Here is a 25,301-nt window from a genome sequence, read left to right as displayed (position 1 = left end):
GTAGTAGCTTACCTGTACTCCTATTTTTTATTCATTATTAAACCTACTCCTGCATTACCCCTATTTGATTTTGTATTTATAACCCTGTATTCACCTGACCAAAAGTCTTGTTCCTCCTGCCACCAAACTTCACTAATTCCACTATATCTAACTTTAACCTATCCATTTCCCTTTTTAAATTTTCTAACCTACCTGCCCGATTAAGGGATCTGACATTCCACACTCCGATCCGTAGAACGCCAGTTTTCATTCTCCTGATAACAACGTCCTCTTGAGTAATCCCCGCCCGGAGATCCGAATGGGGGACTATTTTACCTCCAGAATATTTTACCCAATAGAATGCCATACAGTAAAGCTGCATGCCCTCGTGAAAAATTACGGCTGTAGTTTCCCCTTGCTTTCAGCCATTCGCAGTACTAGAACAGCAAGGCCATTTTGGTTAGTGTTACAAGGCCAGTCAATCATCCAGACTGTTGCCCCTGCAACTACTGAAAAGGCTGCTGCCCCTCTACAGGAACCACACGTTTGTCTGGCCTTTCAACAGATACCCCTCCGTTGTGGTTGCACCTACGGTACGACTAACTGTATCGTTGAAGCACGCAAGCCTCCCCACCAACGGCAGGGTCTATGGTTCATGGGGAGGGAGGGGAGGCGGGGTGTGTTAAGGGTAGTCATATGAAAACCAAACACCTACCACATATTTGGTGCACAACACAAGTTAAGAGTGCTCAGTTTGTCAGTTTCTCAAACAATGTCAAGATCTTATAAGCACCCTCGCCTGTAATACTGTAACATTGTGTAGTTTAATTATTTACTGCACTTATTATTGTCCATTGCGAAAAGTGTAATTTCAACTTTAAAAACAAGTTTTGTGCACAACATTCTGTGCCAATAGATTGTATCTTTGCTGATAATGTTTGGTTAGCTAAGAACTAGTGTAGTGTCTCTCGTAAAGCTAGTCAATTGCTTCCTGAAGATTGTCTAATAAGCCAAAAACTAGTTGGAAATAAACAAAAATCAATAGAATAAAAACTGTGTACTTGTTATTCGAACTGAAATGCTGAGAAAGGTTGTAGAAAAAAAACTGAACAAAATTCCATTATGCAGTTAAGAGAATTGTGAACTATGGTTTATTCATGTCATGACATACATTTGCAGTCTATCTGATTTGTGTACAGGAGATATATCAGAAATTTACATTACAGTTACAATAATTTATCTACTGATAAATGACAATTTAACACTAAAATGGTATTTCTCTGAACAGCCAGATATACTTAGTAGAATATGTGACAAGTTGTGCCCAGCTCAAATTACCAATTCATCTAGCATGAATTTGTCCACTGAGTTACAGAATTTCAATATAAGTACCTTGTGCAGCCTTCTTTTGAGTGGAACTAATTTCATCTGCATTAACTGTTTACTTTTTGAGTTATTATACATTTTCATTTTTGCAGAGAAGGGCGAGTCTTACTATTTTTCCATTTTTTGGTCTTTGAGGTGAACAGGGACTGGTCAAAATCTGTTTTTTATCTACAAGAATAAGAAACAAAATTTATCTAGTTAAAAAAAATGTTTTTTTTTTCAGTATAAAAGCTAAAGGTACTGCACAAATTGTAATTTTTTATTCTGTTTTGCAAATAAAAATGTTTATACCTCTAATTTCCCTATTGTAACATTAAATAGGTGGGCTTGGTTTGTTTGTTAAAATGACTCCTTGTCTGTTACACATATTCAATTGGTTGGCCTCCTCCTTCTTCTTCTTCTTCTTCTTCTTCTTTTTTTTGACATTGTCTTCTAAGTAACAAATTTTACATGCTAGTCATAGTATAATCTCCTGGGTTGAGAACGGTGCCCATTTTCATCAAATTCTTGGTCTACTCCTGAAGCAACGCTGGTGATTACTGTTTCTATTCACTCCACAAATTCCAAAAACACAATCCTTCATTTTCAAGTAGCCGAACCAAAAGACAGATTAAGGTATACTACAAAACTGAATTTTTGGTTAATGAAAGGGAATTGGAAGTTTGATTACCAAGTACTTAAACTTTAAAAAAAATGCAGTTTAGATTGGTACTTGCAAGTAAATTGAAATAAACAAAAAATTAAAACCATATGGTCAGTTGTGAAGGAAGTGTCTGGTCAGCAGCACAAGGTCGATGATATAAAGTCAGTTAGCAGTAAAAATATATCTGTTACTGATAAATCAGATATATGTACAGTATTAAAGAATCATTTTCTGAGCATTGCTAGTGAATTAAATAAAAATTTAGTTTCTACAGGAAATCATATAACTTTCTTGGCAAATGCCTTTCTGAGATTGATGTCTGAAATACTCCTCTGTGATACAGACAAGAGGGAAATTGAGTCAATAATTAAATCACTGAAGACTAAGGACTTTCATGGTTATGATGGAGTGTCTAGGAGAATATTAAAGTACTGTGCTGCACATGTTAGCCCTGTATTTAGCCATATTTGTAATTTTACCTTTAGGAATGATCAGATTCCTGAGTGTTTAAAGCACTCAGTAGTAAAGCTGCTTTATAAAAAGGGAGAAAGGGATAATGTAGATAATTTTAGGCCTATTTCTATGCCATCAGTGTTTGCAAAAGTTATTGAAAAGGCTATGGTTCAAATGACTCTGAGCACTATAGGACTTAACATCTGGGGTCATCAGTCCCCTTTGAAAAGGTATCAAATTTACAGTTCGGCTTTAGAAGTCATTTAACAATTGAAAATGCTATATTCTCTTTTCTTTGTGGGGTACTGGATGGGTTAAACAAAAGGTTTTGAATGCTTAGCATACTTTTTGATTTAACTAAGGCATTTGATTGTGTTGATCACAAAATATTGCTCCAGAAGTTGGACCATTACAGAATACGGGGAGTAGCTCACAGTTGGTTCACCTCTTACTTTAGCAGCAGGCAGCAAAAGGACATTATTCACAACGTTGATAATGGCTGAGATGTGGGGTCTGAGTGGGGTACTGTCAAGTGGGGGGTGCCCCAGAGATCAGTGTTGGGGCCACTCCTGTTCCTTATTTATATAAATGATATGCGCTCTAGTATTACGGGTAACTCTAAAATATTTCTGTTTGCTGATGACACTAGCTTGGTAGTAAAGGATGTTGTGTGCAACATTGGCTCGGTTTCAAATAGCGCAGTACATGCCCTCAGTTCACGGCTTGTAGAAAATAAACTAATGCTAAATCACAGTACGACTCAGTTTTTACAGTTTCTAACACACAATTTCACAGAACGGGCATATGATAAGTGAAACTGAACAGTTCAAATTTCTAGGTGTTCAGATAGATAGTAAGCTGTCATGGAAAGCCCACATTGAGGATCTTGTTCAAAGACTTAATACTGCCATTTTTACTATTCGAACGATATCGGAAGTGAGTGATCATTCGACACGAAAATTGGTCTACTTTGCTTATTTTCATTCGCTATTGTTGTATGGTATTATATTTTGGGGTAACTCTTCCCATTCTAAAAGGATATTTTTGGCTCAGAAATGGGCGGTTTGGGCAATAAGTGGTGTGAGTTCACGAACCTCTTGTTGACCTCTGTTCATGAGTCTGGGTGTTTTGACATTGGCCTCTCAATAGATACATTCCTTATTGTTGTTTCTTGTTACCAATATTACTTTATTCTGAAGAATAAGCAGCTTTCACTCGGTTAATAATCAGCAGAAATCAAACCTACATTTGGATCGGACTTCCTTAACTCTTGTGCAAAAAGGTGTGCAGTATACTGCTGCATCCATTTTCAATAAGCTGCCACTCGAATTCAAAAATCTTACCAGTAATCCACACGCTTTCAAATTGAAACTGAAGAGGTTCCTCATGGGTCACTCCTTCTATTCTGTTGAGGAGTTCCTTGAAAAATTAAGCTGATTTTTATTGTATTGCTGATGGCGTTTACTTAAACTTATGGACTGACTTTTCTTAAGGTTCATGAACATTTATTTTTTCTGTTATTATGTTTATGTTGTAATTTCATGTACTGACATGTTCCATGACCTTCGAGATTTGCTCCTCAATTTGGTCCTACGGAACTTGATGAGTAAATAAAAATAAAAATAAAATTCAGTACAACATCTGATGTTTGTCATAGAGTGAACAAAATGTCAACTGAGAGGGTAACCAACTTTGAAATTCATAATTTCCCTCTTAGATTGGTTCGCTATCAACCCAGACAAACAAATCTTTTAATGATATTCCCATTTCTCTTCTGACACAATAGCATGGAAATTGTTTTGGAAGTTTTGTTTCTAATTGCCTCATTTTATGGTAACACATTGATTCTGACACTACACTTTTTAAAGTTTTTGTGTGTTTCTTTAACTGAGCATACTTTTTCAACTGACCTTGTATTCCATCTCTTGTGACCTCAATTCTGAACCACGTACTAAACTGAAATCTTGCTGTTACAAAAAATTAAAAAAATAACTCTGTCTTGTCATTTATTTAGATAGAGTAGACTTAGGGAAAAATGTGATTGCAGAAAAAGTTGGGTAGGTTTGGGGAAAAATGTGAGTGCAGGAAAAGTTGGGTAAAAAAAGCCAGAGGTAACATCAGAAAATAACTGAAGGTAACAAGAAGTCAAAATTATCATGAAATTTAGAGGACAGCATAGAATAGAGAAGAATAGCTACAGTGACAAAAAAAATAACCTTCATAACGTGTTGATGAAAACTAATAACATTTACTGGAGACATAAGCATCTCTGTTTTCTCAACAGTTAAGTGACAAATGAACAGGCACAAAGGCAATATTTTCATTTATCTAGTGATAATATATATTGTTGTTCTATAATAATACTGGATCGTGCAATGTTGCATGTATTTTAATTAATATAACTATATGGTGTACAGTACTGTATAGCCTTGAGCACAATTACTCTGAGCGCAAATTGTACTTTTTTGATGTTTTATACATTGCAGATAGTGTATGGCACTTGACAGCAACTGTCAACTCAAGACTACACCCATGCCACAGAGACTGCTGATGCAACCCAGTCACACTACTGATACTGGTGCAGATCACTGGCCCATTTGGTGGACTGTGTGGTGGAACGGCTCTAACTGCTATACGGCTAGACCCAGACATAGCAGAAACTAACTAGATCACATGACAGGAGAGAAAGCTGTATGCTCAGTGCAGTCTTACTTGAATAATAAGAAACAGATAACAAAGTTAATAATAAACAGTCAGATTCCCTTCCAGTTACAAAGGGTAGCTCAGGGGTCTTCTCTACAATATTTTCTGTTTGTAAGTTATATAAATGATTTATCCATAGTTGTGCCATATGCAGCTTGCTGATGACATGACACTCACCACATATGATTCCAACCTTGAAAATGCGCAACACAGTATGGGGGTAGTGATGGAGAGACTTGTACAAGTCAGTTAGAGGAAAATGTGTTACAGAAAACTGAAAAGATACTGCCTTTAGTGTCTAATAAGAGGGTCAGCATAACCTCTCTGCTGATGGCCAAGCTCGGAACTCCCTTGGTTTGGTTTGTTGCAAGATAAGAAATAGCACATCTTTTGTTACCTGCATTCTTCGTTTCATGTTGGTGGCAGTCAATCCAGGTTTGATATCTGGTGATGATCACCTTGCTCTATGCGCTACAATAGAGAAGAATAGCGACAACTGCATGTTATTTTCACACATAAACACTGTTTGAAACTGGAGCACATCATTCACAATATGGTGTACTGAACCATGATGAATGTTTCCAATTGCTGCAGTGTGTTCTGCTGCCACTGCGTGGTTTTTCATCATGATTGCTTTAACAGCTACAGTTTTTCCAGTTGTCACAATATGATTGTACCAGATCCAGATAAGGAGCACTAGACACAGACCTTACACCACTTGCAAACTTCTGACTCCATGAGTACACTTAATGAAGTGGCAACATGCATCACTTTTCTGAATGTTCGTTTTGTACCATAGTGAATTTCAGTATGTTTCATACCGTTACTACTCAGACTGATGTTCATTCTTGGTGCACGTAGCTGTTTGTGGGGCTATCTTTACATTGTTCTGTGCCAGTGTTTGTGTGTTTAAAAGCTGATGCAACCTAGTGAACATAATGCACCCTGTTAACAATAATTTTACGAATTACAGGCTACTGGTACCTTTTCCGCTTATTTCTTACCCAGCTACAGTTTTCATTTGACTTATTTATATTTTCCCATATCTTATTTTCAGTCTTAACTCATGAAGAAAGATGTTTTTAGAACAGAAACTTAACGCTGTTGTATACTTCAGTTCCTGTGAATGTTAAGGTGAGTCTCAATTTCATTGTGTATAATCTTTCATCCACCTATCACATCTTCCAGCAGATCTATTATTTTTCCTTTCATTTATTAGTAATATTATATTCGCTAATGGCATCGGTTTTCAGGTTACAAGGAAAACGTAAAAAAAACATCACCTTCACAAGCACCCCCACCAGACAAGATTTTTAGTATGTTGTTAAGGCACTCCCTCCAATCATTGTGCTAAAATTTGTGACTACATGAATTGTTTCCCATATTCAATATTTGCCAGTCTTCTTTTCATTAACATTATACAGTCACGCATTTAAGGCAGGGTGGACCTCCATGCTTAAGTCCCGCCGCCCCCCCCCTCCCCCTCCCCCCCTCCAGAAATAGGACATTATAGACATGTTTTTATTAGACACCAGCACACAATATCATAACGCTATGGGTAGAAAACAATAGTTAACCGCACCTCTGCTTTAGTACATTTGAAGAAGCGGGTTGTATGCTGTTACAATAAGCCAACAACAGATTGTTTCTGAACGAATGTCTGCAAAAAAGAGAATCGATGATAAATGGTGTGGTTGCATGCTGTGATTGGTTAATAGTAAATAGAGTTTGTTAAAGATTATTTATTTAAGTAACATGCTCCATTATATAGTAACATAACATGTTTCCATTTTCTTTTAGTACGGCAACACACTTCAGTTTCATAAATGCAAAGGTTATGAGCTCAGTCTCAGCATATTACAGTACCAACAAATGAAAGTTAATGAATACACAAACAATGTGCATTACAGAGGTGGTGGACACTGTTGGAGCATGTACTGACCAGGCACTGGCTGGTTTGTTTCGTATGCGTTTCTTTGTGTTACCAGTGAGTAAACTGTTGAAACGACAGTGTTGTGAAAAACACTGTTAGGAAGCTAGTGCAGTGAAATCGTTATTTTGAGAGCTAAGACAATGCATTGCGAAACAATAAGTGGGAACTTTTTGAAATGCTACTCCAAAACACCATGACTAGAAGAAACTCTGTCCTCTCACGCCAGGAAAATGGATGATCCAGCACATATTCTGCTGCTGTATTCAAACAACAGAAACAATTTACACCCATCTTTGTTGGGTTCTGAAGCAAAATCAACATCTTTTGTTGACACATCAAGCTCTGACAATCCACCACCAGGCTGTAAGTGGTTGTTTTCAATTAAATAACGAAAACATTTACTACCATATGAAGCAACAACATTTCCAAAACCTTTTTGCACCCAACGCAATTTACAAGTTTCTCCTCAGTTTGCAAAGTGGCCAAAATCATAAGTTCTACCTAAGTTCGATGAAGAAATATTTTTGGTTGGTATATTCTCCCAAAGAGGACGGTGCCTTCTGTAAGTACAGCGAGTTTTTCGCTAAGACAAATTCGGGTTAAGGTATTCATCAAAATGTTAAAGCCCTGCTAACTTCCAAGTTTTCGAAGGGGCAGCATGCTGTTGAATATTTCAACATCCATGCGAGCAACGCTTACCATAATGCTGCTGTAATCAATGGTGACAATTTTGTTCACATGACAAGGGACAAGATAATAGATATAAAGCATTGCCTGGACCAAGGCTTGGTGTAGCAGGTGCAAAAAAAGAAGAGTGGTTTAGGGGGACATGGGGTCTTCAGGCCCATTGAAATTGACAACCAAGATGACAAGAACATGGGTAACTTTCGAGTCATTCTAAACTGTCACACAAAAGGTGACAAAAACCTATGAATAAGTTTGTACGGTTCTGGTAAACACAACAAGTACATTAGTGCCCCATTCCCAAATCAGATCATCAGTTGCTTTAATAACAAACTCGTGGGAAGCTGATGCCAAAGGTTTCACGATTCCTACTGAGAAACTGCTGACATTGCTGGAATAGTGTAACTCTCTCTTTGTTCCCATTATAATTCCCCAGATCTCAAGATTTGTGAAGATTTTCTGCAAATCGCTCCAGTGTTTTATGTGACTGGCAAAGGACTTTCTGGATCTATAATTGAAAACTTGGTAAAATACGGTCTTGACGTTTCATTTTTACAAGGTCAGAGCTATGATGGTGCTGCATCCATCTCGAGAAAAGCTTGCACAGCTCATGCATTCATATAACAGGACTACCCTCTAGCTGCACATTCTCACTGTGCAGCTCATAATTTCAATTTGGTAGTCGCCGATGCATGCAACATTCCACTTAACAGAAATTCATGTGGAACACTGGAAATGGCAGGTAATTTCTTTGGGTTATCAGAGTGCCGGCAAATATTAAATGATGCTATTGAATCATTAACCCATGTTTGAGTCATGAGTTTGAAACATACCACACTGACTAGATGGGCTGAGCATCTTCACAGCGTGCAAAACTTCAAGGATGGAAAAAAATCGCATTGCCAAAAAATAATTAACGTACAATAGTGAAATTTCTGGTATACATTTGTCTAGGTAACATATTTAATTGATTAACATTGCAAGATCACAGACTAACATAAGCACAAGATGAGCCATTGCATATGTGAAATTCTAGTCATTAATAACCAGTGTAACCGCCACAGATAGATCTGGTGATGAAGCAGGCCACGGCAAAATGTCGACTCCATGTAGAGCATGCTGGATTACAACAGGAGTATGTGGGTGAGCACTGTGCTGTTGGAAAACACTCCCTGGAATGCTGTTTAAAAATGGCAACACAACAGGTCGAATCAACAGACTGACATAAAAATTTGCAGTCAGGGTGCATGGGATAACCACAAGAGTGCTCCTGCTCTCATACAAAATTGCACCCCAGACCATAACTCCAGCTGCAGGTCCAGTGTGTCTAGTGCACTGACAGGTTGCTTGCAGGGCCGCAACTGGCCTCATTCTAACCAACACACACCCATCACTGGCATCGAGGCAAAACTAGCCTTCATAAAAAAACACAACAGACCTCAACCCAGCCCTCCAATGAACTCTTGCTTGACACCTCTGAAGTCGCAAATGGTGGTGGTTTGGCGTCAGTGGTATGCATGCCACAAGGCATCTGACTCGGGGCTATCCTTGAAGCAAATGATTTGTAACAGTTCATTGTGTCACTGTGGCGTCAACTGCTGCTCAGATTGCAGCTGCAGAAGCAGTATGACGTGCTAGAACCCCACGCCGAACACAACGGTCATCTTTCTCGGTAGTGCCATGTGGCTGCATGGAGCCCAGTCTTCTTCTGACCGTACATTCTCGTGACCACTGCTGCTAGCAGTCATGTACAGTGGCTACATTCCTGTTAAGTCTTTCTGCAATATCACAAACATCCAATTTCTTGTAACCTATTACACGAGCCCTTTTCAAACTCAGTGAGATGTTAATAATGGCATCTTTGTCACCTTAAAGGCATATGCCACTAACATCAACTCACCATGTCCAACCCCAAAGATAACTAACAATAACGAACTTTACAATGTGTACTTAAAGCGAAACTGAGTTGCATCCTCATAATGGCACTACTAGCGCCACTGGTGCAAAACTGAAATAGACACTGTTTTCAGATGTAGAAACATGCTCACCAACTTTTGTTTATGTCACGCAGCTCCTCCTTGGTGTTACGATTTTTTTTACATCAGTGTATACTATCGCGTTGTTTGATTCAAGAATTTGACAACAAGAGCACATCCCTCGATGCCATGATTTGTTAGCAGCCATCACCAAGGGAGATTTTGTCGTCTTTTTCGTAATTCTTTCTGAACTGTTTGCGATGGGTGAAACCATCTGCTGTCAACTTCAGCACCGAGATATAGATTTTGCAGAATTAATCAACATTGCCAAGGATTTCAAAAGGAAACTGCTGGCAATTAGAGAAAATGTTGATGATACTTTCAGTTGGCTTTTCTTAGTATTCGAGGGATTAGCTTTGGCCAATGGAAATGAAATCAAGCCACCACGCATTTCTACCGGGCAAGTACATTGAGCAATTCAGCATACTGAAGATGATGTTGAGGGTTACTGCAAAATGTCTGTGTTCATATCCTTTCTGGATGCCTTCATTAGTTCACTGCAGGATTGCTTCTTACCATGTTGTGAGATTTTTAACAGCTTTAACTGTCTTCACCATGAAAAACTGAAGACACGGGTATCAATGACGAAGACAAAGCTCCATTCATTTTATGCCTCTGGTGCATTGGTCGCTGATTTAACAACGAGAATGGCTGAGTTGAAACTGTTTCATCAACATCTGAGTCGACTGGAGCAGTTGCTTCAAAACACAATGGAAGCTTTGTTTGTCCGCGATCGTCAGATTTATCCTAATGTGTTTCGATTTCTACAGCTCTTGGCTAATCAGTCAGTGACAACGATTATGAATGAGCACAATTTTTCCACCCTTATGAGAATTAAGATATACCTAATGAGACTCATCTTAATGGGCTAGCAACGATGACAATTTATTGAAAAGAAAGGACTGATGTCTAAACTGTGATAAGTGATATGTCAAAATAAAGAGACCGCCTCCTTTCTTCTGCAATTTAAATTTCTGGTAAATGGTTTAGTCGTTTGTTCTACTTAAGTGTATTGAAGTATCAGACAAAAGCAGATTTTATAGATTTCAAGATAAATTAATGCGAGCCTAGACTATAAAAATAGGCAGTTAATAGAATCGGCACAGCAAATACTCTTAGCAACTGGCTTATGATTTATTAAAATTATTCAAACTTCATAATCCCATAAAATTGATTTCATGGTGTAACCAATAACCTCAGTACAGCGTTTTCACAATGTCATTGATGTTCTAATTAAACAAATAAAAACCAATGTCACTTTTTATTTTCATAATTTTGGACACTAAATTAGCATCGATCAATAAAGTTAATTTTCAATTTGAGCAACTGTAAAATGACAGACACGGCCGCTACTGTCGTCGTCGTACCCCCCCCCCCCCCACCCCCCCTCCCAAAAAAAAAAAAAAAATTTAAACTTTCCTGTGAGCTTGGTGCCCCAAGCAACACCACTTTACTCTAGAACGCTTTGCTCCAAGTGGCGGCTTATTACTTTTTGGTCTTAAACCAGCCATGCCAGTGAGGCTAATGAAAGAAGGAACCCTTGTAAACGTTCCGTAAAAACTAATTAGTTTTACAATTCGATCTGAACTTAAAACTTGGGGGCACAGTTTTTTCGTAGTAAGAAGGCCTGATAAACGACACTATTTAACTGTTAATTTTACACTGTTAACATTCACAAAATTACAAGATAAATTTTGCCCAAACATTGATTTTACAAATGACTGAGCAGCCTGCATAATATTCCAGTCAATGAAGACCAAAAATGGTGGAATATTGGAAATCACTCCTGTAATCACAAATTTTATTACAGTGGTAGGAGGGAGTGCCATGAACAACATACTAAAAACCCTGACTGGTGATGTGTTAGCATGGTGGTGGGAGTGTGTTTGAAGGTCACTTTTTTACATTTTTCTTGAATAACCCGAAAACAGTGGCCTCTGGTGAAATTTGTCCCAGTACAAAATTAAGCTTCACTAAATTTCATACAAAAAGGGTTCTACTCATTGTTCCCCCCCCTAGGAATAATAATTTGTGCAAGGAGAGCAGAAGAAAACTGAAAATCTCGCGTAGCATGCATGCGCTTTAACTTAGGTGGTGGTTTTTGTAGACCAATTTGAGGTAGTTTCTTGACTTGATAGGCCACAAGTGTCCTGCATAAAACCAAAGGTATCCACATGACAGTTTGTAGAAGGGGGGTCTACACCTGGGGCTATGGAATATTTTTAATACTTTGGAAGACGAATAGTGACTTGTAAGAAGCCATAAAAAGTTCCAGTTCTGATCCTGTTAAAAATCTGCATAATACCAACTTTTAAGTCATTTTCTTGAAAGAAAAACACCTGACTACAGTATATATTTTCCTTCCCCTGAAAGTTTGGGGGTGGGGGGGTGGGGGGATGGGCTGCGGGGCCCCCCTAGCTCCTGGGTATGGGCATCCTTCTATTAAACTGTTTGTCTCAACTTCCTCTTTACCACTGTAGTATCAATCAGGGGTGTGATGACCTTTACAGTTGATAATGCGCAATCACATCAAACAATGTAAATAGAGGAGCTCTTGGAATGAGAGGATATTCGGTGAATGGACTGCCCTGACCATTCCACTGACTTAAATCCCACCGAGCACCATAAGATGCATTGGGGAGGCATATTGTTGCACATCCACATGCACCATCAACCAACCAGCAGCTGTCAACCATGCTGGTGGAGGAATCGAACACTCTACCACAAGAACTTCTCATCAACCTTGGGACAAGCTTGAGATTATGTTGCAGATCATGCATCGCCATCTGTGGTGATCAAACACCCCATTAAGAACCACGTCCAACCTTTTGTAATGTTCAGGGGACTATCATGAAACGCGATGACTTACTGTAATTGTGATTACTGTCTTTCAATAAAAGTAGCATTTCTGTTCATCTCATTGCGTATTTCTTTGTTGCCTTCTGTAACAATTGTTTCTATGTATGGTCCATGTTTCATCAAGCTATGTTACTTGGCAGTTACACATCATGCAAAAGTTACTTTCATCCTCAAGTTTCGCACAAAGAACATCATCGTTCCAAATCATATCAATGTATTTGATTGTCAGAGAGTGCCTCTGACTGTGTCAAAAGTGAACTGCTATTACAGAAAGTGGTATCATTATACCACTAACTAATGTTTGATAGTTGACATCCCACAAGAATTACCTCACTGTCATACAAGACCGCAATCCAGACGTACATTTTTAGAAACTTTACCCTATCAAATGGTTACTTACTTTAAAAGGTTAAGATCCATTTATTTTTATTAAATTTAAATTTTACTGCCACTTTCCTTACTCCCAACAGTCAGGAACAGTGAGGAGTGAATTCGCTATGTTTGAAGATGATACAATCATTTTGTCTGGATATTTGTCAACCACAGGAAACTATAACCCCCAATCCAGCTCGTCAATTGATTTACTGTCAACCTTCAAACAATGCCACCACAATAAACTTCACTTACTACCACGCTAGCCATAGAGATGAATTCACAATGACAGACAATACCCAGTAGTTAAAGTGAGTATAAATGATCCCATCCCTGGGTCTTTACTCACTGTTGTGATCTTCGGTCTGAAGACTGATTTGCTGCAGCTTTCCATCCTGCTCTACTCTGCATAAGCTTCTACATCACTGCATAACTATTTCAAAATACATCCACTTGAACCTGCTGACTATAGCCAAGCATTTGTCTCCCTCTACATTTTTTATTCATCACACTTCCCTCCATAGGCAAACTGACAATTCCTTGGTGCCTCAGGGTGTGTCCTGTAAATTGATCCTTTCTTTTAGTCAAAAATGCCATTATGCTCTTTTCTCCCCAAATCATTTTGGTATCTCCTATCTAATCTTCAACTGTACGACTTTTCAAACCTTCTGTCCTCTTATTCTCTATGCTGCTTATCATCCATGTTTCATTTTCATATATGGCTTCACTTCAGACAAATACTTGCAGAAAAGTCTCCCTAAATTTAAGTTCATATTTCATGTTACCAAATTTATCTTTTTCATAAACGCATTTCTTCCTGTTTGCAGTCTGTGTTTCACATCCTCTCTACTGCTACTGTCCTCAGTTACCTCACTGCCCAAAGGAAAACTCTTCAACTTTTGGTGTTGCATTTTCTAATCTAATTCCCTCGTCACCTTGTGTAATTATATATAGACCTTGACATTTTGATTGTACAGAGCCACTTACATAGCGCACTTTACAATTTAGTGTATTTAAACAAGAGTGTGCTGAAAATTAATGCCCCTGAATTTTTTATTCTGTTCTCAATATCAGTTGAGGTATTACATGCCGTGCATATAACTCGGTCGACTTCCCCACTTCACTGACACAAGTCGCAACCTTCTATCACTAGAGGGCTCTGAATTGTAGCATGTAAAATGGCAATGTGCAACATATCTACACCAGTCTAAGAGAAACAGCATGCTGTACACGAGTTTCAAACCACAGAAAAAGTTTGTCCACACATGGAGAGCCCTCTCCTTCAATATGACTATGCCAGGCCATGCACTAGTGCTGTGACAGCAGCAGCAATGTGACATCCGGGTTCAGTGTCATCAATCATCCTCCATATAGTCACAACTTGGCCACCTCAGATTTTCATCTTTTTTTTTTCCAAAACTTAAAGAAAACCTTAAAGAACTTCACTTTGCTTGTGATGAAGTGGTGCAATCAGAGGTGAGGTTGTGGCTCCGTCAACTAAGTCAAACATTCTGAAGTGATGCTATCAACAAACTGGTCTCTCATTGGGAGAAATGTGTCCATTGCCAAGGTTACTAAGCTGAGAAATAAATATGAAGCCATGAAGAATAAATATGTTGAATCTTAAATACAATTTTTTATTTAAAAACCTTTAAGTTTTTTCGCATAAGAAATTTAGAGACACTACTTTTCAGCATGCCCTCGAAGAACAGATTACATCATAATAAATGGATGACATTTCACAGTGTGTTAAGTTCTTCTTTACAGCTTATAGCTTACTTCCTTATGTTTACTTTTACATATGTTGATATTGTTTATCAAAACAGAATGGCAGTTACTTTTATTTTCTAGCTTTTGTGTGCATCATACACTTGGATTTACCTTCCAATAACCATAAAATTCATTTTAGGAATAAAATGGGTTTTTCTCCAGTATTTCTCTAACTGTGTGCTTAAAGGCATTAATATTATTTATTTGGCTGATACTGTTTAGAAGAAAATTGAATAGGTATATTCCCATGTATGTTACACTTTCCTCTTAACAACTTGTCCTATGTTAAATTGCCCTTAGATTCCAACAGTTTATCATTTTGTATTTAGTGACATTTAAATGAACTTAATTAATCTCATATTCCCATCTGAAATAAGGACGATCATCATGACTCTAAAAAGAAAACGTTCATATGGGGTGGATAACATATCCAATATGCCACTAAACAGTTGTGGCACTATAATATATAATGTTCTAAGTCACTTATGTAATGCATCATTAACTCATGGCGTTTTCCCTGAAAGATTGACATATGCCATTGTTAGGTGTCTCTGTGAAAAGGGTGATTCCACAGATGGCAATAACTACATCACTTACGTACTTTTCTGGAATTTTTGAGAAAATAATGTACTCCATGGTTGTCACCCATCTGTGTAGTAATGGGGTACTTTGTCAATCACAATTTGGATTTCACTCTACTGACACAGCTATTTATACATTTACTGGGCATATAATGAGACTTTTAAAATGACAAAATATCACCAAATGAGATCTTCTGTGACTTTTCAAAGGCATCTGATTGTTTCTATCATAATCTATTAAGGAAGTTAAGTTTTTACAGTACACTCTAGTGTAGTTCCTATTTAAGAAACAGTGATACAAGAAGAATGCCACATCATCTGCATGGGGCGAAATTACAGTAGAAGTCAATCATAGGTCCACTACTGTTTTTGCTTTATGTTAATGCTCTCCCATTTTATTTGAACCAGGAGGCAGAATTAGTCCGGTTTTCTGAAGGTACAAGCATTGTGTTGAAGCCGAGCAAAGAAGTATATACAGACAAAATAGTAAATGATGTTTTATGATAGGTGCTAGTTACTGAATGGTTTTACATATGTGGGCTAGCTCTAAACTTAGAAGAAATGCAGTTCATCCAGTTTTGTTTTATAAAAATATCTCACACCTGTTAACATTTTGCCGTCCTGCGACACCACAGTAGTGTTGTGCGCAAAATAGCGGCCAACGGCACCACAGTGGTGTCGTGAGCATACTATCGCGCAGTAGCTGGTGACAGCACTTTAGTAACTTTTTCGTGCTGTTGGTGTTTTGTTTCGTCAACTAGGTTTTTGTTTTCGTAAGTACTTGTGCACTTTCATCATGGCAGACGAAAGAGACGATACAATTATTTACGAATTAAGATGAATGCCCGGACGTCTTGTCTGACGTTCTGGACGACTTGGCCGACTGGGAAGAAGACATTGAATATCAAAAAAATGAAAGTGAAGCAGAATCGTCCGAAGATACTGAAATACATTCACGAAGAATTCGATGAACGCTACGGTTGCCAACTGATTCGGATGAATCAGACGAAGAAGACTGAGGACCAATAATAAATTTGATGATCTCCGGGTCCATACATATTTCCCAAAGATACACAGAGTGTCGCGGATATCTTAGAATTATATATTGAGAAAGATCTATTTGAATACATTAGCAACAAAACCAACAAGTATTACAGTCAAAATTGCAATAGAAGGAAACTGGATTTTAAAAATGCCAAATTTATCGATGTTACGGGACCCGAACTTAGAAAATGGCTTGGGCTTGCTATCCTTACGCAAATTTTGAAAAAAAAAAAAAAAAAAAAAAAATCTAGGATCAATGATTACTGGTCAACGAATCCGTTGATATAGACACACCGATATTTCGCAAAACGATGTCCCGCAACTGATTCAGACATACCGGTACATTATCATATTTTCATTTTTCCGACAACAACAAGAAACCGGATAATGCTGACCGGCTTTTCAAAGTGCAATTCGTAACTGATTATTTTTCCAAAAAGTTTAAAGAAACGTAAAATTTAAGTCAAAACATCTCAAATGATGAAGGAATGGTACCGTGGCGTGGACAGTTAAATTTTAAAGTTTACAGTCCGTCGAAAATTACGAAATATGGTATACTCATTCGGATGCTGTGTGATTCGAGTATGGGATACATTTCCTCATTCAAGATATATTCCGGTGCTGGGCAACCTTCAGCAAAAACAGTGATGGAACTATTGACACCTTCTTATGGAAAGTGGCATCACCTCTACATGGATAATTATTATAACAGTGTAGAACTTGCAGAGAATTTACTTGACAAGAAAATTCGAGTTTGTTGAACGATACGGCAAAATAGAGGATTTCCAGAAAAATTAAAGCACGCGAAAGTCAATGTGTTTGGAGCTTGTCCCCAACGGAAAGGTGACAAGCAGACAGCAAGTCAAGTAATCCGAATTAGCGCTGCCGGCGTCAAGCGAATAAATTTGTACGAGACATGCAGGTGGCAAAGTGTTAATACAATATACCAACAAGAAATAATAAATAGAGCAGAAAATTGTAAGTTCTTAAGTGTACATATTGATGGAAACTTGAACTGGAAAAACCATACAATAGAAGTGCTAAAATGTTTAGGTTCAACTACTTTTGCCATAAGAATAATTGACAACTTTGGTGATACAGAAGTCAATAAGTTAGCATATCCATTGATATCTTATTGAATAATATTCTGGGGTATATCTTACGGGATAATATTCTGGGCTAACTCTTCACTTGGTTAAAAAACATTCATTGCACAAAAGAAAGTAGTCAGAATTACATGTGGAGTTCACACATGTACATCTTAAGGTATTGTATCTCATGAAGTAGCTGAGAATATTAATCACAGCCTCACAGTACATTTATTCACAAACAAAATTAGCTATCAGCAATCTAAGTCTGAGAGTAATAGAAATATTCACAAGTACAAGAGTAGATGGAAAAATTGTTGTGACAGTGCCACAACATTTAACAGTGCCGCCGCGACAGTACGCGCAAACGGCGATAGAGGCGCTCCGCAACTCGGCTGAGCGCGGGAGCGCCACCTAGCTACGAATGGCGCCGGCCGCATGTCACGGCACGGCAGTCGAATGAGAGATACTGAGTTGTTATCATGTAACCAGCTATTGTTCATAAGTGAGTGTGTTTGAATATTCACGCAATTATTGGTGATTAAAGGTTATAACACTTTTTGGCGACGAGGTCGGATATTTTCACTGTGTTGTGGATTTGTGTGTTCGTGACGGGGCAGACATGGAACAGCTTATGCAAGCACTCATTGAACAGCAAACACAGCTGACGGCTGCTATTCAGGCACAACGAACACAGCTGACGGCTGCTATTCAGGCGTTGTCGACGTCGCTTACTCATCGTCTGTCTTCCTCTTCTCCGCCTCCATTCCCTCCTTACGATGAGGCTGCTGAAGACTGGGAGGAATATGAGAAGCGTTTGCGGCAACCCTTCTTGGCTTCCGGCGTTGTCGACGCACCTGTGTGGAAGTCGTTATTTCTATCTTAGATTTCCCCATGGATCTACCAGCTGCTATCTCAGTTAGCCCCTCTGCGGGAACCTGCCTCCCTGTCCTTCCAAGAAATGTGTGACTTATTGTCTAACTATTACCGCAAAAACACCCATGTCGTTGTCGCCCGTGTGGCGTTCTACCGGTGTCGTAAACATCCCCATCAATCTTACCGGGCTTGGGCGGCGGAACTAAACGGTCTGAGTAAGAAATGTCAGTTTGTCACGGACACTCATCATGAGTCTTATGCTGATTCAATGGTTAGGGATGCTATTCTACAGCTTGCTCCTGATAAAGAAGTTCGGCAATGTGCCCTACAGCTGCCAAACCCGTCGTTGTCGGAAATTCTAAGCATCGCTCAATCCTTTGAAGTGTCTCACGCTGCTGGCGCGCAAATAGACGCGTGGTGTGATGTCGGCGCTGTACAGTCAACTTGCGACACGGACAATTTGCCTGTTTCACAGGAGAACGAAGATGTGGCGGCGGTTCACTCGCGTAAACAACGTTGCGTTGGGCCGCAACGCTCGCAGCAAAAACAGCAACCACAGAAGCAGGTTCATTCCGCACTTCCTTCTTGTCCACGTTGTTTTGTACAGCATGACAGGGCCGCGTGTCCAAAACGTTGGGCCACGTGTAATTCATGTAGGAAAAAAGGCCACATTGCTTCTGTGTGTCAGTCCCCTAAAGTTCCTGTCGACGAGGACGAGGCATCGGACATGGATGTTAACTGTGTGCTTTCTCAAACAAATAAGTTGTTTGTTACTGTTCGTGTTCTGGATAAAGACATTCGCATGCAAGTGGACACTGGCTCTGCAGTAACTCTCATTAATTCTCGCACGTATTTGGAGTTGGGCTCCCCTCCCTTGTCTCCAGTTACATGAAATCTGAGAACTTACAATAAACAGAAAATTCCTATCATTGGCCAGTTTGATGCTTCCACTGCCTACAAGTCTGTTGTTAGGCCCCTCACGTTTTATGTGGTGGATCATGCGGGCACTGAAAACCTGTTCGGTTATGATGCTTTCCAATTGTTCGGTTTCTCCATTGATGATGATGTGCACCTCATATCTGAGGATATTCCGTATCAACAGCTGGATGGATTGTGTTCTGAATTTTCGTCCGTGTTCTCTGCTGGTCTGGGTCGTGCCAAGGATTTTGAAGCCCACATTACTCTTAAACTTACAGCTCGCCCTAAGTTTTTCCGGGCATGCCCTATTCCGGTGGCGTTGCGTGCACCTGTCAAGGCTGAGATAGACAGATTAACAGCTTCAGGGATTCTCCTTCCTGTTACCTCCAGCGAATGGGCATCGCCAATCGTGGTGGTTTCTAAACCAAACGGGAGTCTGCGATTGTGTGGTGATTTTAAAGCCACTGTCAACGCTCAGAGCCTCATTGACACTTATCCTCTTCCCCGTCCTGAGGAGTTATTTACCAAGCTCGCTGGGGACCAGTTCTTTTCCAAACTTGACTTATCGGAGGCGTACCATCAGCTGCTGTTGGATGCTTCTTCCAAGGAATTTCTCATCATCATCACTCCTTGTGGGTTGTATCAGTTCCAGCGGTTACCATTTTTCAGCGGTTTTTGGAACAGCTCACGGCTTCTGTTCCCAGCTGCATAAACTATCTGGATGACATTGTTGTCACAGGGGCCTCCACCGAGGAGCACCTTCGCAACTTGCGTTCACTGTTTCAGGTTTTGCATTCGGCTGGGTTGAAGTGCAATCTGGACAAGTCACAGTTCTTCCAACCGTCCATTGTGTATCTTGGTTTCCACTTGTCCCGTGAGGGTATACGTCCTCTACGTCAGCACGTTGCGGCCATTACCGTTCTACCCAGGCCGTCTACGGTCAAAGAACTTCAGGCGTTTCTAGGCAAGATTGCTTATCATCACAAATTCATTCCATCCACGGCGGCGGTAGCTCATCCTCTGCATCAAATGTTACGCAAAAATGTCCCTTTCTGTTGGTCCAACGAGTGTGAGCAAGCTTTTGTCCGCCTGAAGGCTCAATTGCAGCCGGCGCCTTGTCATGCCACATTCCGTCTGGGCCAGCACTTGGTTCTGGCGACTGACGCGTCACAGTATGGCCTAGGGGCTGTTCTCGCCCATCAGTATGAGGATGGGTCGGAACGACCCATCGCCTATGCTTCCAAGACTCTCAACGATGTGCAACGGCATTACTCTCAAATCAAAATGGAGGCACTCGCTATCATTTATGCTCTAAAAAAGTTCAGCGTTTTTTTGTATGGTTCTAAGTTTCACCTCATCACCGACCACAAGCCGCTTGTCTCTCTGTTCAGCCCATCGGCGTCGTTTCCGGATAAGGCAGCTCACCGCCTCCAACGTTGGGCCTTATACTTGTCTCGTTTTCACTATGAGGTTCACTATCGCCCCACGGCCCAGCACACCAACGCTGACGCATTGTCGCGATTGCCGGTGGGCCCCGACCCGGTTTTCGATCGTGATGAACTACTCTGTTTCCACATTGATGAGGAAGAATGTCGTGCGGTCGAGGGTTTTCCACTTACAGGTTCGCAGGTCGCGTCGGCTACTGCGCGGAACCCGGTCCTACGTCAGGTGATCGGTTTTGTTCAACGGGGTTGGCCGGACAGGACCAAGGGCCGGGCATCGGATCCCCTTCGCAACTACCATGCCTTGCGCCTTCGTCTGTCTGTTCGTGATGGTGTTGTTCTCCTGGCCACGGATGGCGCATCTCCACGGGTCGTGGTGCCAGCCTCTCTTCGTAAAGATGTTCTCAAACTGTTGCATGAAGGCCATTGGGGGATTTCTCAGACTAAGTCCCTGGCCCGCAGGCACGTTTATTGGCCCGGTATTGATTCGGACATCACCCACATGGTTGCTGCGTGTGGCCAGTGTGCTCAACAACTGGCTGCACCTCGTACAATGCCCTCTCCGTGGCCTGATCCGGCGCAGCCATGGGAACGGGTGCACGCTGACTTTGCCGGCCCCTTCCTCGGTACTTATTGGCTACTGTTGATTGACGCCTTCTCAAAGTTTCCATTTGTTGTTCGATGTCCGTCGCCCACCACTGCGGCAACGATGCTGGCTTTGTCCAAAATCTTTGTGCTAGAAGGTCTTCCATCCACGATCGTCACGGACAATGGCCCTCAGTTCTCTTCGCAGGCCTTCCATGATTTTTGTACTGGACAAGGGATTCATCATGTTACAGCACCGCCCTTTCATCCGCAATCGAATGGGGAGGTCGAGCGCCTTGTCTGCACTTTCAAAAGCCAGATGAAAAAATTCCTTAGTGATTTTTCCACAGATGACGCTCTGCTGCAATTTCTGAGTTCTTATCGCTTCACGCCTCTGGGTGATCGCAGCCCTGCTGAACTCTTGCATGGCCGCCAACCGTGCACTCTACTGCACCTGTTTCACCCTGTCAGGCCTTGTGCTGTCACCTAGTGAGGGAAAATACTCGGTGGGTGCCGACGTGTGGGCACGAGGGTATGGATCTCGCCCTAAATGGATTCCAGGGGTGGTCAAGGCTCTTCGCGGCCGCCGGCTTTGTGAAATACGTATGGACGACGGCATGGTTGTTCGCCATTACGACCAGATGCGCACACGAGTGGTAGCCATGCCGGTGCCACCGCCCCTTCCTTCACCTCCACCAGCCCGAGAAGCCAGTCCTGTCGCTGCTGCCGCTCTACCATACGTGTTGATGCAGCCGACGTCGCTACCGCTTCGGAGTGCGCCGGAACCGGCCCCAGTCGCGACGCCGCCTTCTCCGGGACCCATCTCGCTGGAGCACACTCCCAGGTCCACGACATCTATGGATGCTGCTTCGGAGTTTTCACCCATCATCTCGTCCAGGAGGCATGTTCCACGCACGAGCTTCCGCCCTGGACTTTTTCGACCATACTCTTGTGTCTCTCCGCAGGATCTTCTCGGGGCCTCACAAGAGGCCATGGGTGTCTCCTCACTGTCCATGTCTCCAAGGAAGTGAGTGTTTTTTTTTAATTTTTTTTTTATATTTTCTTTTTTCATGGGTGGAAAAGTGTTGTGAGAGTGCCACGACACTTAACAGTGCCGCCACGACAGTACGCCAAACGGCAATAGAGGCGCTCCGCAACTCGGCTGAGCACGGGAGTGCCACCTAGCTACGAATGGCGCCGGCTGCATGTCACGGCACGGCAGTCGAATGAGAGATACTGAGTTGTTATCATGTAACCAGCTATTGTTCATAAGTGAGTGTGTTTGAATATCACGCAATCATTGGTGATTAAAGGTTATAACAAAAATAATCTGCATTAACCTTTAATTGTCTTTGGTGCACAAAGGGTGAACTAGGCAGCTGTAAAGCTCTTTGATAAACTACCCACAGAAATACAAGTCTGGCAAATAAAAAGTGTTTTCGAATGTAGATTAAAGATGTTTCTCCTTTACACCTCTTATTATACCACGAGGAATTTTTTAGTATAAATAATTAGTCATTCTTAAAGAAAAAAAGAACTGTGAATCGCCAACATGTAGCCACATTTATATTAATTTTTTTGTTGTATGTAAATGTTCTATGTTTGTTCTGTTGGCATGTTCCACATCATAATGTGTATCATAAATCTGACCTATGGAACAAGTTACTAATTAAGGTAAATTAAACTAGAGATGTACCTCTTCATATTTCTCACACTGGCTCATGTTTTTCTGTGTGATAGGCTATCTCACTCCCTTCTCAACTACTGCCTAGCTTGTATGTCTTCCAACTCATAAACATAGCCCGGTTTTTGTATATGCAAGTTGTAATATATATCTTGCTCCCTGTATTTTATCCCTCCTACCTTCAGTTTTTCAAAGTCAACACTGGCAAAACCTTTGCTTAAATCTTTAAATGCAATAAATGAAGTTTTGCCTTTCTTCAAGCTATCTTTGAACTAAGTTTTAAGGTCAGTATTGGCTTGTATGTCATTACATTTCCTTCAAACCACACTGTTCTCCTCTGAGGTTTGCGTCTACTATTCTTTCTATTCTTCTGTAATTCATCTGTGTCACTGTTTTCCAACTATGACATTAAACCAATGGTTTGGTAACATTCACACCTGTCAAGCACCAGCCTGCTTTCGAACTGGGATTATGACACTCATCTTGAAGGCTGAAGATATTTCGTCTGTTTATATATCTTGCACCCCAGGTGGAATTTTAGTAACTCCACCAAATGTGCAAACAGAATATATGGACGTATCAATATGTGTAATACTGCTCATGTCCAGCGGAGACCCTGCAGTGTAAGCACTGCCGATTTTGCTGGCAGGTCACACGAATTTCCATGTGGCAGCAGTTGCTGTATATGACTCGCTTCTACCAGTGATCTCCAGCCACCACAGCTGTTTACTGGAGTCCATTTAAATCTTTGTGCTTAGTACTTCGACTTGTAAATATGTGGTTCCCACTACCACCAGGCTTAATGGAACTTTGTTTAGTATTATACTTAGTCAACGTATGCACAGGGACTAAGGACTTTATTCACACATCAAGAACTATCGCAAACTAATTTCTCTCTTGGCTCATATGAATTTCCACCACGAACTGTTTTTGGTCATCAACTAATGGACAGTTTTCATTTGTTGCTACAGAAGTTAGAGTTCAGTGAATGCCATTGACCCTAAACTGAAGATTAAAATATTGGCAATGAGGAGGTTGCAGTTTTGGTCTATGAAGCACTGCTTTGGATGTTAAATTTCTTGAACTGTATTAACAGCAGCTAAACCACAACCATCAATTGCTCAGGCTCTTGATTAAATCAACGTGGAATCAGTCACAGGCATTGCCAGCCATCCCAGGATTTTGGCCATTTAACAAGGCTCAAGAGCACTGGGAAGGACATCAAAAATGCCTCATGGTGCACTGTTTCAAGACAAATGGTATCAAATGAATAAATCACCAACAGGCCTTTTTGCTGTCAAGGACTCCATGGTTATAATACATAATACGAAAGTTAGCCCAGTTATCCAAACCATCTACATTGCCATTGTCTGAAATACTTTATTATTCGATCATTTTATCAATGTACTGCAGGTGGTAGCAGTAAGAGTAGTATCCTTACAATGCTGTAAGTCCCGTGCCAGTTACGTATTCTGGATTGTGAGTTTGAAGAGGTTGAGTCAAAAATATAAATTCACTTGAGAGCATGGTAAATAATAAACATACAGTTTAATATGTGATGTAGTGATTCACTTAGACCCTGATAAGATGTCCACGCCCAAACCTTAAGACAGCCCAACCCCTTCCATCCTGAAATACTGGAAATGCTATGTGAACCTGATGCAAATGGTGCAACAAACTTTCTCAGCAGACCTTTAACTGCACATGTGGCTTAGAGCAGTTGTGATATAATGCAGTAAATTCCCATCATAGACTCTACGTTGATAAAAAAGTTCCACTCAGCAACAGCCACCTGGCCATGTTTTCAGCAGTCTCAAGCTAGTACCAGGTGCCGTTCATGGCAACATGGTGATACACTTTGTTCCCAAGTTACCAGGATTATTTTTCCTTGCACCCCAGATGGTAATGTCCATATTATGAGGATGCATGTTATAAGTATTTATGTAGCGGTAGTCCTGCAGAATGCTTCTAGCTTGGCAGGAACCAGGCATCAACCACATCTGATTCAGACTAATAACATTTCAGACAGTAATCACATGTAGTTTCTGTGACCAATTTTGTTACATGCAACAGTGCAAGACATTCCAGTGACAATGTATCTCAAATGTTGCCATTTTTGGTTGAGGTGGCTCCTACGGTTAGGAACATTTTTTGGCTTTGACGTATATTTCACCTTTGGATTTTCATTAAATCATGAAGTGGACTCTATTGGCTCGTTGGTACACTGCACCACAATAGATACAGTTTGAATGCAGTTTTTGCCAC

The 25,301-nt window shown here is 40.6% G+C and overlaps 1 protein-coding gene across 3 annotated transcripts in view; it reads right to left on the bottom strand.

Annotated features, from left to right (window-relative positions):
• LOC124605273 (beta-1,4-glucuronyltransferase 1-like) overlaps positions 1-25,301 on the bottom strand; it is a 55,663-nt gene that overhangs the window by 22,901 nt on the left and 7,461 nt on the right. Inside the window, exon 1 of one of the 3 annotated variants that reach the window (XM_047136843.1) lies at positions 1,372-1,526. The exons of the other annotated variants lie outside the window; for them this stretch is intronic. Within the exon in view, the coding sequence (XP_046992799.1) occupies positions 1,372-1,449 (78 nt within the window). The 5' untranslated portion in view covers positions 1,450-1,526. Of the gene's footprint in view, positions 1-1,371; positions 1,527-25,301 lie in introns of those variants that run through there. 3 annotated transcript variants of the gene reach the window in all.

Source organism: Schistocerca americana, chromosome 3, assembly GCF_021461395.2.
Source record: "Schistocerca americana isolate TAMUIC-IGC-003095 chromosome 3, iqSchAmer2.1, whole genome shotgun sequence".
In the NCBI taxonomy this organism is placed as follows: Eukaryota; Metazoa; Arthropoda; class Insecta; order Orthoptera; family Acrididae; genus Schistocerca; species Schistocerca americana.
The sequence above is the reverse complement of the archived record's forward strand: the minus strand, read 5'-3'. Positions and strand labels throughout refer to the sequence as shown.